This window comes from Aptenodytes forsteri, unplaced genomic scaffold (genome assembly GCF_000699145.1).
Source record: "Aptenodytes forsteri isolate BGI_AS27 unplaced genomic scaffold, ASM69914v1 Scaffold71, whole genome shotgun sequence".
Taxonomy (NCBI): Eukaryota; Metazoa; Chordata; class Aves; order Sphenisciformes; family Spheniscidae; genus Aptenodytes; species Aptenodytes forsteri.
The window spans coordinates 3,112,038-3,126,550 of record NW_008795923.1 but is presented as its reverse complement, the minus strand read 5'-3'; the positions used below and the strand labels follow the sequence as shown (position 1 = coordinate 3,126,550).

The window sequence follows — 14,513 nt, the reverse complement described above, 5'->3', positions numbered from 1 at the left end:
ATGCATTACTTCGTGAAATTATAACCCTGAGAAGTAATAAGATTCAATTACATTTTTTTGGCAAAGTTCTTTTTAAGAACGTATCTGTCTCATGACTCTAGTTTATTCTTTGTCTTGATCATCGGTTAACAGCCCTCATGAGGATTTTTCATCTCCTCAAACCTTGCAAGAGATAAATCCCTCTTTTCCTGTGGTCCGCTTCAGCCTTTGCATATGTGCACTTTCTAAAGCGTTAACTGTTAACAGTTGTGCCTAAGAAACCTAAATTCCTTACACAGCCACAGTGCTTTATGATGCTGGAGAACAAATGCGGACCGCACAAGGAGCTTTCTTCCCCTTTGCTCTGAACACAATCTGAAATGTCACACCAAACAAGAATATTCCACTTGTTGGAGCAGAGTGGTGGATCCTGTGGGCTGAACTTGTCTAAAAGGCAGAGCGGTTACCTCTGTGCAGTCTTACATAAAGCCCATTGCGGCTACTGTTAATGGTGGCAAAACAAAAGAGAAGATAAGCAGAGGATGCTGAAATGGGTTTGCTGACCCTCCGTACACACACTTCAAAACTCAGGAGATTCCTAAACCAGGTCAGATTCACTCCTACAAACTACAAACAAGAATGGGATAGTTTGTAAGTCAATATAGAGTGTTGAATTTTTAACTACTGTGTCAGTGTGATCTTTGTAAATGAAAGATAGAGGATAATACTGTGTATTACAGTTTTATTCTGCAAAATAATTTTGAAGGGTGATTTAAGAGGATCCTTTTAGTCTGCTTCTCATTTACTCTGTTTTCTTTTCAATGCTTTTTCTAACTCTTGCCATCCTTCATTTGAGAACTTAAAAGTCCAGAATGCTCTTATTTTCTCTTGGGCTTACATCTATAGTGTTAATAGTACATGCTAACTATTCAGGGAAGGCATAGTTAATACCATGTAGGATATTAGTGGCAGAATAGGATTCAGGTCATCCTATCTCTCTGTGTTTTATTTTGGAAGAGATAACAAGAAAAACATGTGGAGCATTTTTGTCTGTAATACTGGGTAATTAAATCCCATAGGAGTTTAATGATGTGGCATTTCTGCACATTTTTTTCCTTATATCACAGTTGAAAATGGGTTCCCCTGCTATAGGCTCTCAAAGGAATTTACAGTTGTCCTTTTAAGTAAGCATTTATGCTGCTCAGCAATTTGAACTGTCCATCGTGACTCATTTTAGAGCCTGCTCTGCTTGTCTATCTGTCTTATATTTCCATGTACAAGGATTTGAGGTTGCCAGCAAGAATATTTCTATGAGCAACAAGCAGAAATGATGCGTTGGACATGGACTTCATGGAGCTTTAAATGTTTTTAGAAAGGGAAGCGTTAACATTGAATAGATGACGTTAGCACCACCACCAAGAAAGAAAGAAAAAAAAAAAAAAGAACTCTGAAAAGCTGTATTGACTAAATCTTCTAACAATGCTCGTGATTTTCCTATATCCTGCTCTGTGTTTTTGTATGGATTTTTCATAGCACAGACAGACGTTACATTCACTGTGATTCAGCGTCTGTTCCTAGCCACACTCTTGCACGATTTTAACCTGATTTCACGGGAGGAACAGGGAATGAAACACCGTAGCTCATGGTTGTCAGCAGTGAAAAATAGCCAGGAATCAGACAAACAGCTTCATTGCTGAGATTATTTCCGGGATAAAAACTCTTCCAACAGCTGTTTGCTTTGGCCACTACTCAGGTCCTTTTTTTTTTTTTTTAAATCAGAAAAAAAGAAAGAGGTTTGTTTTTTTTTAAGATGTGGGCTGGTTATTTATGTAGTCAGGAAGAGGTCTCTGCTTCCAGTGTTGTGGTCTCGGAGCTGTTTTGACAGTTGGAGTACGGGGAGGTTTCATCTCTTCTCTCCCTCCTTTTCTCCCATCCTTCATTCACTTAACGCACAGATCTGGAATGCTGTAGGAAGAAGAGAAAGCGAATTTATGAGTTCTTTAATCCCAGACAGGCAGCTCTGTGGCAGTTACCTTCAAGAAAAGTTCACGCCCCAAAGGAGTGTTTAGTCTTACAGAGCCACTGACTCACTGAGCAGCGTGTGCGAGTGGCTGCGAGGGAGAAGGGGAGAGATGAAGGAAAAGTTTTGCTTCCTTGTGAAACTCGTAATATTATTGTTTTAAGACGTTTTTGAAATGATGACTGCTACTTTTGTTTAAAGTATTTGTTCTGGAATTGCTGAAGCTGGAGTCTACCAGACTGAGGTCAGGAGCATTTTCTTTGGCAGAAAGAAGATACTTTTATAGAAGCCATGCCTGTGCTTGGGGTTGCCTCCAAGCTAAGACAGCCAGCCGTAGGGTCAAAGCCTGTTCACACTGCCCTCCCGATACCCAATCTTGGCCCCGCCGGCTCGCAGCAGTACTCACCAAAGTCTTTGGAGCTTACTGGGGCGGAGAGCTCGATGCTTTCTTGTCAGCTTACGTTAAAATCAACCTGTGATTTTGGAGAGAGGAGAGCGCTTCAAGGAAAAACCCAGGAGATCGAAGATAGCAAGGTTAGTTGTAAACTTTACCTGCAGATCTCAATTCTCAGAAAATGTTGATTTGCTGAGACAAAAATCTGATTGAAACCTACTGCATGCAGAACTTGGGGGTAACTGGGTAAATAGACTTTTGCTGTCATCAGTGAACTCGCATAGCAGTCTTGGAAATTTGTTTTGCTCAGTGTTGCTGTTTGAATAAATATTCTGTTTTTAAATGTTAATGTTAAAAGCTTCACAGATGCATTTTGATAAGGATCGGTAGAATCGTAAGTAGAGAAAAATCATTCCGGCACCCAGTAAGCAGAGCAATGACATGACAGTACTTTAAAAAAAAAATCTTGGCTGCTTCATGGTATATTATGAAGTTTAAAAAGAGCTCTCACACCCACACCTATTCCCACAGGGAGGCTCTTTTAAAATAAAAACAAGTAATTGATTTTCTTTTCACTTTTCAAATGATCTGGTTACTCTTGCTGCAGAACTGCTGAACCAGAAAAACAGCTTCTCAGTGAAAAGTACCTGTGTTTTTCTCTTCTGCAAAATAGCTTCTTCCTAGCCCCTATCTAGCCCTGATTCATTGTGATTTAAAAAAAAATTTTGTCTGAAGTAGGATGCCACAACGTTTTTTAGACTGCTTAAGGTTTTTTCTTTTGTAAGGGGGTTCTTTCTGAGTCTAAATAACAGTTAAAAAACTTCTGCTTGATTTTCTACTGGTCTTTCTGCTGTAGTTGAAAATATATTTCATGCTTTGAACATGAGTATTGAGTCCCTTCTTGTCAGTAGTATATATTCCTGTAGATCTTTCAGTCAGTACATTACGGCTGCGTGTGTGGTTTAACAGCTTCAGCAAGCAGTGTTATGTGAGGTTACTTTCCCTTGCTTTTCTAGTACTTTTGGTTTGTGGAACTGATTACCACACTGGGATTAAACATATACTTGTAGTTGCTTCTTATTTAGTTTGAGGACACTTGAGTGTCATCAGAGTTGTTAAAGTGGCAAGATACACATAATATATGTACTTGGTTTTCCTTTGTTTTTAGTTACTGGGTTAATTCAGTATTAGTGAAGAAAGTTGGTTTTGTGGTTAAAGCATAGGGTTGGGATTCTGAACATTTGGTTTCCTTTTTAATCCCTGCCACATATTTCCCCATGAGATTTTGGTCATGTCACTTAATTTTTCCCTTGGAGTTTTTTGTATCACCTCTCCCTGCCTTCCAAAGATGATGCATTGGTGGTCTCAGACATGCTATATAGAAATATGAAGAAGGAGCAGACTGTTCATCTCTTGATTACCAAAGTGATGAACAGCCCTTTTCTATGACATGTGTGACATGAAGATAATAATACAACTTTTCAACACAATGCAATTCCTGCTTGCTTGCTTATTTTTAGTAGAAAATATTCTTTATGTTTCCTCTTCAATGTTGTTCTTTAATGAATATTGCATGAAAAGTAAATTAGATTTGCAAATACTATTTCCAGAAAAAAAGAATGCAGTTACATTGCCTACGGAGAGATATTTCTTGGTTCTTTAAAAAAGTGTGGAGAAAGATATAAAGCATCTTGCCTTCAGTGTTTAAAACACTTGGGAACTATTAGTGATTAGCGTGAGACCTAATGGGAATCATATCCTTTCAAGGCATCTGGTCCTGAGCACTGCTGAAGTGCTAGTGAGTAAAGTAACAGGCTAGATGGACCCAAACTGTGATCCCAGTTTGCCATTTCATGTTTCATGGGTTTGACAATACTTGTAATCTTAGAGGTTGTTTTTTAAAGAAAAAATGCACAAAACAAAGCAACCTCCAAAAAACAACCTGGCAGCCATTAGATCTCTCTTTCTGTTCTCTCTCAATGGAGGCAGCTGGGCACTTTTAAAAGATGATCCTTAAAGAGTAAGGCCAGTTTGTGCATGTGATGGTCTGAAAACCTCCCCTGGCCACCTGGATTTATAGAAGTGCTGAGCATTCAAGAAGTTACTAATTTCTGCAGCCTTTCTGTATTCCCTCCTTACAAGTCCAACGTTCCCAGTAAAGCTTAGTGGAAGCCCTTTGCCCAGTTTCTTCCAGGCACATGTCTTTGAAGGATGCTCGTTTATTCACCTTTTAAGCAAGTTTCATGAAAACTTCAAAGTATCAGCCTAAAAGTATTGAATACTATTTTTCTTCATCAGTGATGGCGATCCATGCCACCCTGTTTCCCAGTACCTGGTAGCCTCAGCAGTATGTCCAGGTTATCTAAGCAGTAGTTATAGGCACAAATTTGGGGGACTTGCTAGGGTTAATGTCTCTTCAGGTTTGCTGAGCAGATGCAAGTTCTGCATTACAGATTGTGTTGTCCCCAAGCTTGACCATTTGTGAGTGCTGTTTCCAATAGACCTTTGGTTGATTTCTTTGGTTAGTAAACATATTAATCAAACGTGGTATTCCTACGTGGCTCTGTGGTATTCAATGCTGTACATTGGGAATGTTTCATTATAACAGTGATCACATAAAAGGTCTTTCAATCAAAATGTAATGAATACCTAGTCTGAGTTTCCAACTGAGAGTAAAATCTGCCTATATATCTGCCTTATGTTATATCATTGGATATAAGGCAGCACTGATTTTTGAGAGAAAAATGATGGATATCTATCTGCAAAAGACAATGGAACATATGAATTAATCATCTGGTTAACTTTTGCCCTTGACTGCTGGATTGCAGCCTTTAGCATTGCTTTCTTTGGTATTTTACATATACTGCACTGTGGGTCACCAGCTTTCTCATCCTGTCTGGAAGGCACTTAGATTGACACATGTAGTCACTGTGACATATCCTGTTGCTGTCTAGAAGTGCTAAGGATTCCAAGATAAATTTGCGTTATACATGTCAATACAGTGGGTCATTGCCACCCAGCTGTTTCCTGTATGGCCTTCAGTCTCACCACACCTGATTGTTCAAGACTTTTGACACTTGTGTTGGCTTTCTCACACAATTACCTTGCCAAGGCTGGTCAGGAATACATCTGCAAACATCAGTTCTGTTTTCCCTAGGCACGTCTCCCACCTCACATGATCTTGCTGCACTTGCATATGTAGTCTTGGTTGTTTTCTTTTTTGTGGACATGATGCAGTTTGAAGTTTAATAAAAGTGATATTATTTTAATAAAAACTGTGGTAGAAAAAGTTCAAGGTGATTATGTTCAACTTTTTTCTTAATTGGATAGAACATAGTTAAGCCTAGGAAAGCAAATAATAAGTTACTAATGATTTAAATTATTCTGTGTGTAGTTTAATCAACTACACTTTTGTTCAAAATTTTCATAATTTGTGCTTTGGTACCTAAGTCACATACAGGACCATCTGCTTTCTTGCTAAACCCACTAATGTTTAAACTGACTGCATGAACACTTATGAACTGAATAGTCATGCAAAATATTTGAACGCAAGCATTCAGAGCACATTCTTTTTCCCTGAGTATCATATAGACAAAAGTTTATTCCTATATATGTACACAGGAAAGGAATCCAGCTGCTGGATTCATGAGGTGAAATGCTGGCTCTCTTTGAAGCAGATGGAGTTTTGCTGTTCAGTTGGACCATAGAGTGTTTTTATGCAAACCCACGTCTGAAAACACCAATATTTTTGTAATATTTTTCTAACTGTGGGTACAGTATTATTTATACTTCTGTGCCACCACTTTCATACTGCTTGCTAAATTAATGAGACCAAAATTATCAGATCATGCTAGGCTGCCTTGTGATACTGTTCTAGTTGTAGAATGGGCTATTAACAGTAACAAAATGAAAAAATACCAAGCGATATTGTAGAAAGGTAAATGAAGCAATGGCTTAAAACTAAAGGAACGAAGAAAGAGTCTCTTTGCAAAACCAACTTATTTTGGTCACTAAATGATAACTCTGCACTATATTGACCTGTAGCAAAATGCCAATGGCAATAGCGTTTTACTCCAGGTCACCGTGATTGATTTCAGCTGCCCTCACACATTTGATGGTGCAGTCGCAAGGGCACTGCTGCGAATCCTCTCTGGCACAAAGCTGAGCAGCTGCTGGGAGTCAGCACCCCTGCTAGGCACGCTGGTCTTCTGGCCTGGCTTCCCGGGGCTGCTCCTTGCAGTGCTCTGCTTTATGCTCCCAGGGTTTTCCTCCCATCGTCAAACTTTCGTCTTTCAAGGAGGAATGCACCATCATTTATGCTTGCAAACTGAATTTTCTCTGAGCTGAATCTGATATATTAATTGTAGTGTTTTGGTTATATGACTTGGATGATAAGATTTTAGTCATCTTTCCTGAGTTAATTCATTCCTTTACTGTCATATTATCCTATTTCTTTTTTTTTTCCTTCGTGTTTTCAGTTTCTCTTTGTCCATGCTATCTGTCTGCTGCTGTCTGCTTTATCTGCTTCTTCCTTCCTGTTGGCAGACATCTTTACAGGCTTCTGCATATGACTTATTTTTCTCTGTATCCACTAATCGAGTCTTCCTGTCATGACTGCAACATTTTTCATACCACTGTTCATTATTGGAAAGTGCTAGTCAGGCTCTACAACTGATCCAGTACACATATGGAAACCTAAAACTTTCCTAGATACTTCAGTTTTGGGGGGTTATATTAAGATTCTTGTAGTATGGAGATACCGGTATGCAGAGGATGCATGGACAGTAATTTGTGGTCTCCCTTAGAGGGGTCCAGCCCCACCAAGTTCATCATTAATCAGTCTAACTTTAAGACAGGAAGATCTCAGGGGAACTCAGGAGACAGATCTGCTGCAAGGCCTTTTGGAAGAAATGACAAAGAATATGATGTGTCCACCTGAGGAAAGAGACGCGACTGGCTGCTTCTGTAGAGCACACAAATCTGAGCAGTAAGGCTGGGGAAGCAGTCTGTAAATCAGCAGAACGGAGAAGAATAGATGTGCTCCACCTGGGGAGCATGGCCAACAAAGAATGGGGTCTGAAACATTTAGTTGTACCAAGTGAACATCATTAAAGTAATCTAAAATGAATGTCAGTGTCGCAAAACAAAGCTAAGTACTTTGATGTGATTAGGCAAAAACACATACTGCTGCTATTAAAGTGACTCTTGAGGTCCATTTCATTTAGTATCATACTATTGCGTCTCAGTCTTGGTCTGAGGGCTTCTAGCATCATTCAGCCAGCCCTGTTGCAGTAGGACATTGGAATGAGCATGGAAACCTCCCATTTTTTCCTCATCAATTGTCAGCAGTTTGTCGGTGATGTGGTAACTCCTGCCCGTCGCCAGACACCAGACTTGGAGGACGGCGAGGCTCCTCTATCCAAACAGATCTCAAGACAAATATTTTTGCTTTCCCTACATGGGTGGAGCTCCTGCTCACGCCAACGGGAGTACTGTGCACTTTGGAAAACCAGATGTGTGCCATGAATGACTTCCATATCTCCATCTTTCCTCAGCTAACCCTTCCACACCATTTACTTAGGTTCTGTGTGACCTTTTCCCACCATTCCCCAAGTCTCTCCCAAGCAGAGCATCTGTGGCAATCCCACATCTCTTTGACCTTTCAATTTCTTGGATACCTTTTTGTCCGGTCTCTCAGGGCCAAGCTCCACTGAGTTTCTTGACATACTGAATCTAGGGATCGTAAATAAATGAGTTTATTTCCCCATTTTGTCATACCCTTCCTTTTCTCAGTGCTAGTGCATTGGAGATGTCTGCCTTGTGGGTTGGCAAGAAAGGAGGCTGCTCATTGTGCCGAGTGTTTCATTTACAGTGCTATGGCCAAGGCAATAAAAAGGGCAGCATAAGCAGCCAAAGACCGCCTATCTTCTCCCCACAGTGACCGCTAGTGATGGGAAGCCAGCATTGTTTCAAAAGCACTGAACTAGCTGCCAGAAATTTCAATCAGTACTGCTGACACCTGGGACTATGAGTGTTTAAAATTCACACAGCCCCAGTGAAGCCAGGACAGTTGGCAGGAGTTCAGATTGTCAGCAATTTCAGCTTCTTGCCTTGTGCTCTGAATTATTTCTTTATCAAACAGATAACAGCGTCTTTAATGTGCTTTATGTATCCAGCACCATCTGTCTACGCTATATTATAACTGATTTAAGAGCCTCATGCTGTATGAGCTTGGAATCAACTTCACTATTACATGTTTATTTTCTAATCATCTGTACCAAGCACATTTTCACATAGTTGAGATAAATGTACAGTAACACAACATGCAACTCTCAAAGCTTTTGTATTTGTGAGCAAATTGTATTGAGTGTACCTTGAAAGATGCTTTTTGTTTGTAATTTGTAATTGGGATCATGGTTAGGAGGGTATTTACCAACCTGAGCTTAAGACCTCTGCCTACCTTTCTACTGCTTTTGTTTTATTTCTCTCACAAAACGCATAGAGCTCAACACATTTCATCTTAATTTGTGTGTTGCGAGCTGGTATTAGGCATCAGCAGAAAACAATTACTCTTACTGTTTTGTATTGCATCTGTGCCTAGGGAAGGTGCTTGGGAATTTCCTGACCAAACAACTTTTCATTAAAAAATCCTTTCCTTGAAAATGGGACCGTGTCAGAGTGTTGATGCACTGTGGATGCACCAGCAGAGCTCCAGAACCTGAAGCAACCCAGCAACATTTGCTTGGTGCAACACTCTTGCAGCCCCTTGAGGTAATCTGTTCTCCATGACCATAAATGGAGATAAGTGGTCTCCATCTCTGGATAAAAATAATGGGCTTATATTATACCCCAGGAGGTTTTAGTTAGGCGTTAGTCAAACTTCCCAGCAATAACAGTAGATAACAGAGGAACGCTTTGCATGCAGATGGTATAGTATCTCCATCACTGGAGTATTTTAAAAAACAAATGCATGTACACCTGCCATTCATAGCATTACTAGCACTGATCCTTCCTCGAGCAAAGGGCTCGATGGCCATCCTGATGGTCTTCTAATTCTCTTTTCTTGTTCCTTGATTCAGCTGAGTGCAGGTCTGTGGTAATGAAACCATGCTACTCTGGGAACCTGAGCTGACAGCCCTGTGGCCCACAGTGCCATAGAGATGTAAGGACTCCCTTTGGAGACAGCTTTGCTACCTCAGAAAAAATGCCATTTTACGGTATGGGTGTTTCCAGAGGCATTTCACTGAAGTATTGCAGTTCCAGTTAAGTTTTCCTAAAGCACAGGTAGGGTATCACTGGAGACCAGCCAGCTAGTTGCTTGCTTGGAAACACTCATTTCCCTGGCATATAGGATATCAGCACTGGAGTGCCCTCATGCCTCAAGATCCTCTGAGGTCTGGCAGAGGAGTGACTCTCCGGGACACAATTCTTTGCTCTTTAACAAGGAACATAGAAGCCCTGTGAACCCAATTCAGTTTAGGGCTCTGAGATCCTTTAAAAATCCCTTCAGGAGCACTGCAGTGAATATTTCAGCTGGCTACATTTTGTAGGGGCTGTACAGACTGCTCCCTAGAAGACAGGAGCATCCCAATGCACCCAGCAGAGTGAGGGGTACCACCAAGATTAGGAAGTTTGGTTCAGCTGAAACACTTTTCCCTCAAGTAAAAACATATCAGAATGTCCTTTCTGTGGATTTTTTCTCAGTTTCAACCTAGGCGTTGATCCTAGAAACTTTTACTAGATTGATGCTTTATCACAACAGGTTGTGTGCATGCACACAGGAGAAGTTAGTTGCAGCCCTACAGAATGTACGGCTCTATTACACGGAGTGTGGGAGAAAGCGAAAAATATTATCCCCACAGTGCAGAGGGAGAGGAGAGATTAAAGGGGAAATGGATGATTTTCCCACACTCAGGCTGGGACTTTGTGGCAGGACTAGGAATTTCAAGTCATATATATCTTGAGTCCCAGTCTCCACATCATAACCACAAGCCCATCTTTTGTCTTTTCTAAGGGATCAGTTAAGAATAAAACATCCAGATAATGAGTTATTTTTCCTGCTCGCTTCATAAGGACAGTTTTGGCTTTTTCTTCATTCCAGTGTCAGTGGCTAGCATCAGTGTGGGCCCAGCTCTGAGCTGGAGTTGGAATTTTATTCCAGGACCCACATTCTTTGATTTTGATGTATCCGATCAAACCAGACGCTGCCACAATTTATTAGAGATGCAGAATATGTTGTGCCCTTTGTGGAGTGGTATAGCACTCATCAAAAGTCCTGTGTGCAATGCTGTTGATAGGCTTTTCACTTATTAAATATGATGTGGGAAGTATAGATATGCAATAAAAGCAGACCTTTTTTAAGGAGAGATTACTTTTTTGGTCCTAATTTCTGCCTCTGAATAAACTGTCTAGCTTCTTGGTAGCAGGAACTCTTGTATTTAGTAAATAATAAGGCCGTCAATTACAAATGAGAACTGCTAATTTTTTTTACTATGTGTTCATTCTGGTCTGGGTCCACTGTCTTTTTTTCTCTAGTACACTAGTTTTTTGAGTCGTGCAGTTTTTCTTGCACTTGCATACAGGGCACGCAAAGAGTAGTTCATTTAAAGCAGCTCTGTGTTTCACTTTGACCTGATTCACAGGATGTGGTCTTGGAGGAAGCCCATGCCTTAACAATAGCCTTTTGACAGCGAGGGTGTTTGGGGATTAAGCTGGAAGAGGAGGAAGCATCTATCTATTCTCAAACCTGCTAGTGGAATATTTTGTGCGAATCTTCACTTGCCCATGATGTTATTAAGGTCACAAACCTTTCTTTTTTTGTTTTTACTGGCAAGAGGACGTTGGCTGAAAGATAGCATAACTTATTTAAAATTCAGAAAAGGAATGCAGAGTGTTTTGTCTGCTAAATGCAAAGCTATAATTCCCCTGTGTAAGATGTGCAGATTTCTGATGGCTCTTGTGTATGTTCTGTGTAAACCCAAGTTGAGAGAACTTGGAAAATAAGCAAATCAAAGGGAAGCATAATTTTAAAGTGGTTAGGGCTGGATCGTAGTATTTCTGGATATATAAACTGAGAAGGTGCCAGCCACTAAACGTCTGTACTAACTCTGCATAAAACATGAGAGAAGTTAACCAAGTATAATATTAGTATTGTCCTAACCTACTTTCAGCATGACATTTGGTCTGACTTATCTTTTTAGTTATGTTTATTTTCCTGTAAACCCTCCTTTACTGCTCTGCCCCTCTGATCTTAATACAGTGGAAAGCATTTCATCTTTCTATATATCTCTCAACAGTAGTTCAAAATATTTTATTCAGGTGAAACTCTCCAGTTAGTGAATTGCAGCAAATTTGAAAAGCTAGAACAAAAATAGATGTTGAGCTCTCTCTTGTGTTTTCCATTTCAAAATATCTCCCTTTGATAATTTTAACACCTGGCTTTGTATCATGTTGATGCTGCGTTAAACTCCAAAAGATTTGGCAGCGGAAACTTCCTGTTGTGCATCAGGATTTGATTTACAGGGCATGTGTAAAACCATCACAGCTTAGTAATCAGAGTGGTCATGCACAGAAAGATGACTTCCTAGCAAGTGTTGTAAAACATTTGCCCACTTTCATTAATCACAAAAGGCTGCGTGGCTCATACATGATTTAGAGTGAGTAACACATAAGTCAGGGTGCAGGACTTTTACTCACCACTACAACAATGGGATTTCCTGGCACCACATCTATGCAGTAAACAGGCTGTTTGCTTTCTTTTGGGGGTATTTTTTTGTGTTGGTTTGGTTTTTGTTTTTTGGGAGTGGTTTTGTAAGCTGTCTCTGTAGTGGAAATAAGTAGGCATTAAATAAGAATGTGAAATAACAAATGAAAGTTCAAAAGGAGTTTAGAAATTTCCTCGGCTGATCAGTCTGCCTGCTTTAGTCATTGCTGGCCAGCTCACCGGCCAGAGACAGTGCTGGAAGGAAGAGCTGAAGGAACCTGTTTCTCATGAAGGAGCAGCACAAATCTGAAAGCTTGAGAGCTGCAGGTTCAGGTTTGCTTTTGAAATGCTTCTGAGAGGAAGTAGGGCCTAGCGACTCGTATGGGAAGCCACAATCTAGTTTCACTTCTGGTTTCTATCAAGTACCTCCTAGAACTCAGCTCATATGTAGGATGACAATAATGCCATTATTTTTAGAGTAAGGTTGTTTGGTGGCTAGGTACTGTTTCATTTTCTTTTTTAATACTGAAGAAATAATCTAATTAGCTGCTTTTTAAAATGTTACTGAAGTTACTTTGAATGACCTTAGAAAAACTAGGGTTTTTTTACCTAATCAGTTACTGATGTTAACAGCTTCCTGTCTGTCAATTTAATAATGCATCCATTCTTTGTTCTTGCTTGTAACAAGAAGACACAAGTAGAAGGCATTTGATATACAACATACATTTTTCCTGTGGAATTATGTGATCCTGACAAAGGTAAGAAGAGAATAATGACGTCTTGACTGTTTTTTGTACCTCACTGCAGTATCACGCTGAAGACTGGTACGGTTCTGTATTATTAGCTGAAACCTAAGAAGCATGTTGCTCCACAGAGAAACTCTGTGTAGTTAGTGATTGACAGTCAAAAAGTCTGTTCATGGGCAGGCAATGCCATCCCCAGCTGCATTTTTTTGAATACAGTCTAATTTTCAAAACTTTCAGATACTGACTGCTCTTGAGCAAGAACTAGGTTTCTTCAACTGGGTGCCTGGAGTGGGTTGGTGGTTGTGTCACCAATGAATGAGGGCAAAGAAGCCCTCCCAATCTAGGACAGCTGTGTCAGTCACAGTCTTAAAGAGTTTTGGTTTATAAGATAAGCTAATAGCACAAGGGAGTGGGGAACAGAAGAAAAATGTGTGGAAACGAAAACAAGGCTTTCTTCCCAGGGCCCCGCCATGTCAATGCAGGATTTTTCTGGGTTATTCTGCCTCATTTGTAGACATGATGCAGGGAAGATGTAGAGTCATGAGGGAAGCTGAAAAAGCAAATCAAGTGAAGTTTCAGAGAAGGGAGCACACAAGACTGAGCATATTGGGAACTGGTGCGGACTAAACGCTGTCATTCAAAAAAATTACTTAAAGGGAATTTGGCAACAGAAAAAGAACATAATACAGGAGATTCAGATCAGCAAAAGATATACTGGAGAACTCAGACTCCCTAAAAGCAAGGGGATTAGGGACATATTTGCATCTATGGAAAATTTGATCTCTTTTCTCCTGAACATTAGAGGTGATCTCATTTAATTTGAGAGAAATTGTAAGATCTCATTGTGAAATACTGATATAAATCCCAGCAAAGGCAGAGTGATAGTGGTCACATTTCAGTCTAAAGGGACAAACGTTTCCTTCACTTCCCATTAAAAATTTCAGCTTGGATGACAATGAAGTCAGGATTTTCAATGGTAATTTTCACTCAGATGTATACCTGCCTTTAAGGATCTCAGTGGCCTTTGCACAGAGTAACCTGAGATTCACAACACAGTTACGACATAAACAAGTTCTTTTGTCCTAATTGATTAGATAGAAATATTATGTACCTTGATCAAGCCATAAATCAGTGGAATATCCAAGAATTGGACTTTTGGAAGGTGAACATTAGTTCCTGCTGTATTAACAAACCCATCTTTGTAATTCAGTCCATTTCTTGGAAAACTGCGTTGGATGCAATAGTTAAACTGAACTGAAGGCTGAGTGGAGGTTTTTAACAGTGTATGCACATTGCTACCATTTCAGAGCAACAAAAGATTTTGGATCTTCTGGAAAAGTTTGGGGTGTTACTTCATGTAGTTCCTCTGTGAGGCAAAGTATAAGAAACTGGTAAACGCTGAGGTGATGGCCTTGCCTTGGTATGGCTTGTGTGGTTCTATCACTGGCTGTGTGATGATACAACTATTTTTTTAGCGTTGAAACATTTTAACAGAAATATATAAATAGACACTTTGTTACAGAATAAGAAAATCTAAGTGCAACAGCTCTCTTCTGTTGTGGTGAATGGAGTTAAATCCAGTTGGCGGCCAGTCACGAGCGGTGTTCCCCAGGGCTCAGTTTTGGGGCCGGTCTTGTTTAATATCTTTATTGATGATCTGGATGAGGGGAT

General features: G+C 40.1%; 1 protein-coding gene across 2 annotated transcripts in view; it reads left to right on the top strand.

The window, feature by feature from the left end:
* The first annotated feature begins 1,949 nt into the window (after positions 1-1,949).
* The window catches only part of NAV3 (neuron navigator 3), a 284,264-nt gene continuing 271,700 nt past the window's right edge, over positions 1,950-14,513 (top strand). The window contains exon 1 of one of the 2 annotated variants that reach the window (XM_009284931.1): positions 1,950-2,533. In XM_009284931.1, coding sequence (XP_009283206.1) covers positions 2,291-2,533 — 243 coding nt within the window. In that variant the 5' untranslated portion in view covers positions 1,950-2,290. The remainder of the gene's footprint in view (positions 2,534-14,513) is intronic. The other variant, XM_009284930.2, reaches the window with a different exon arrangement.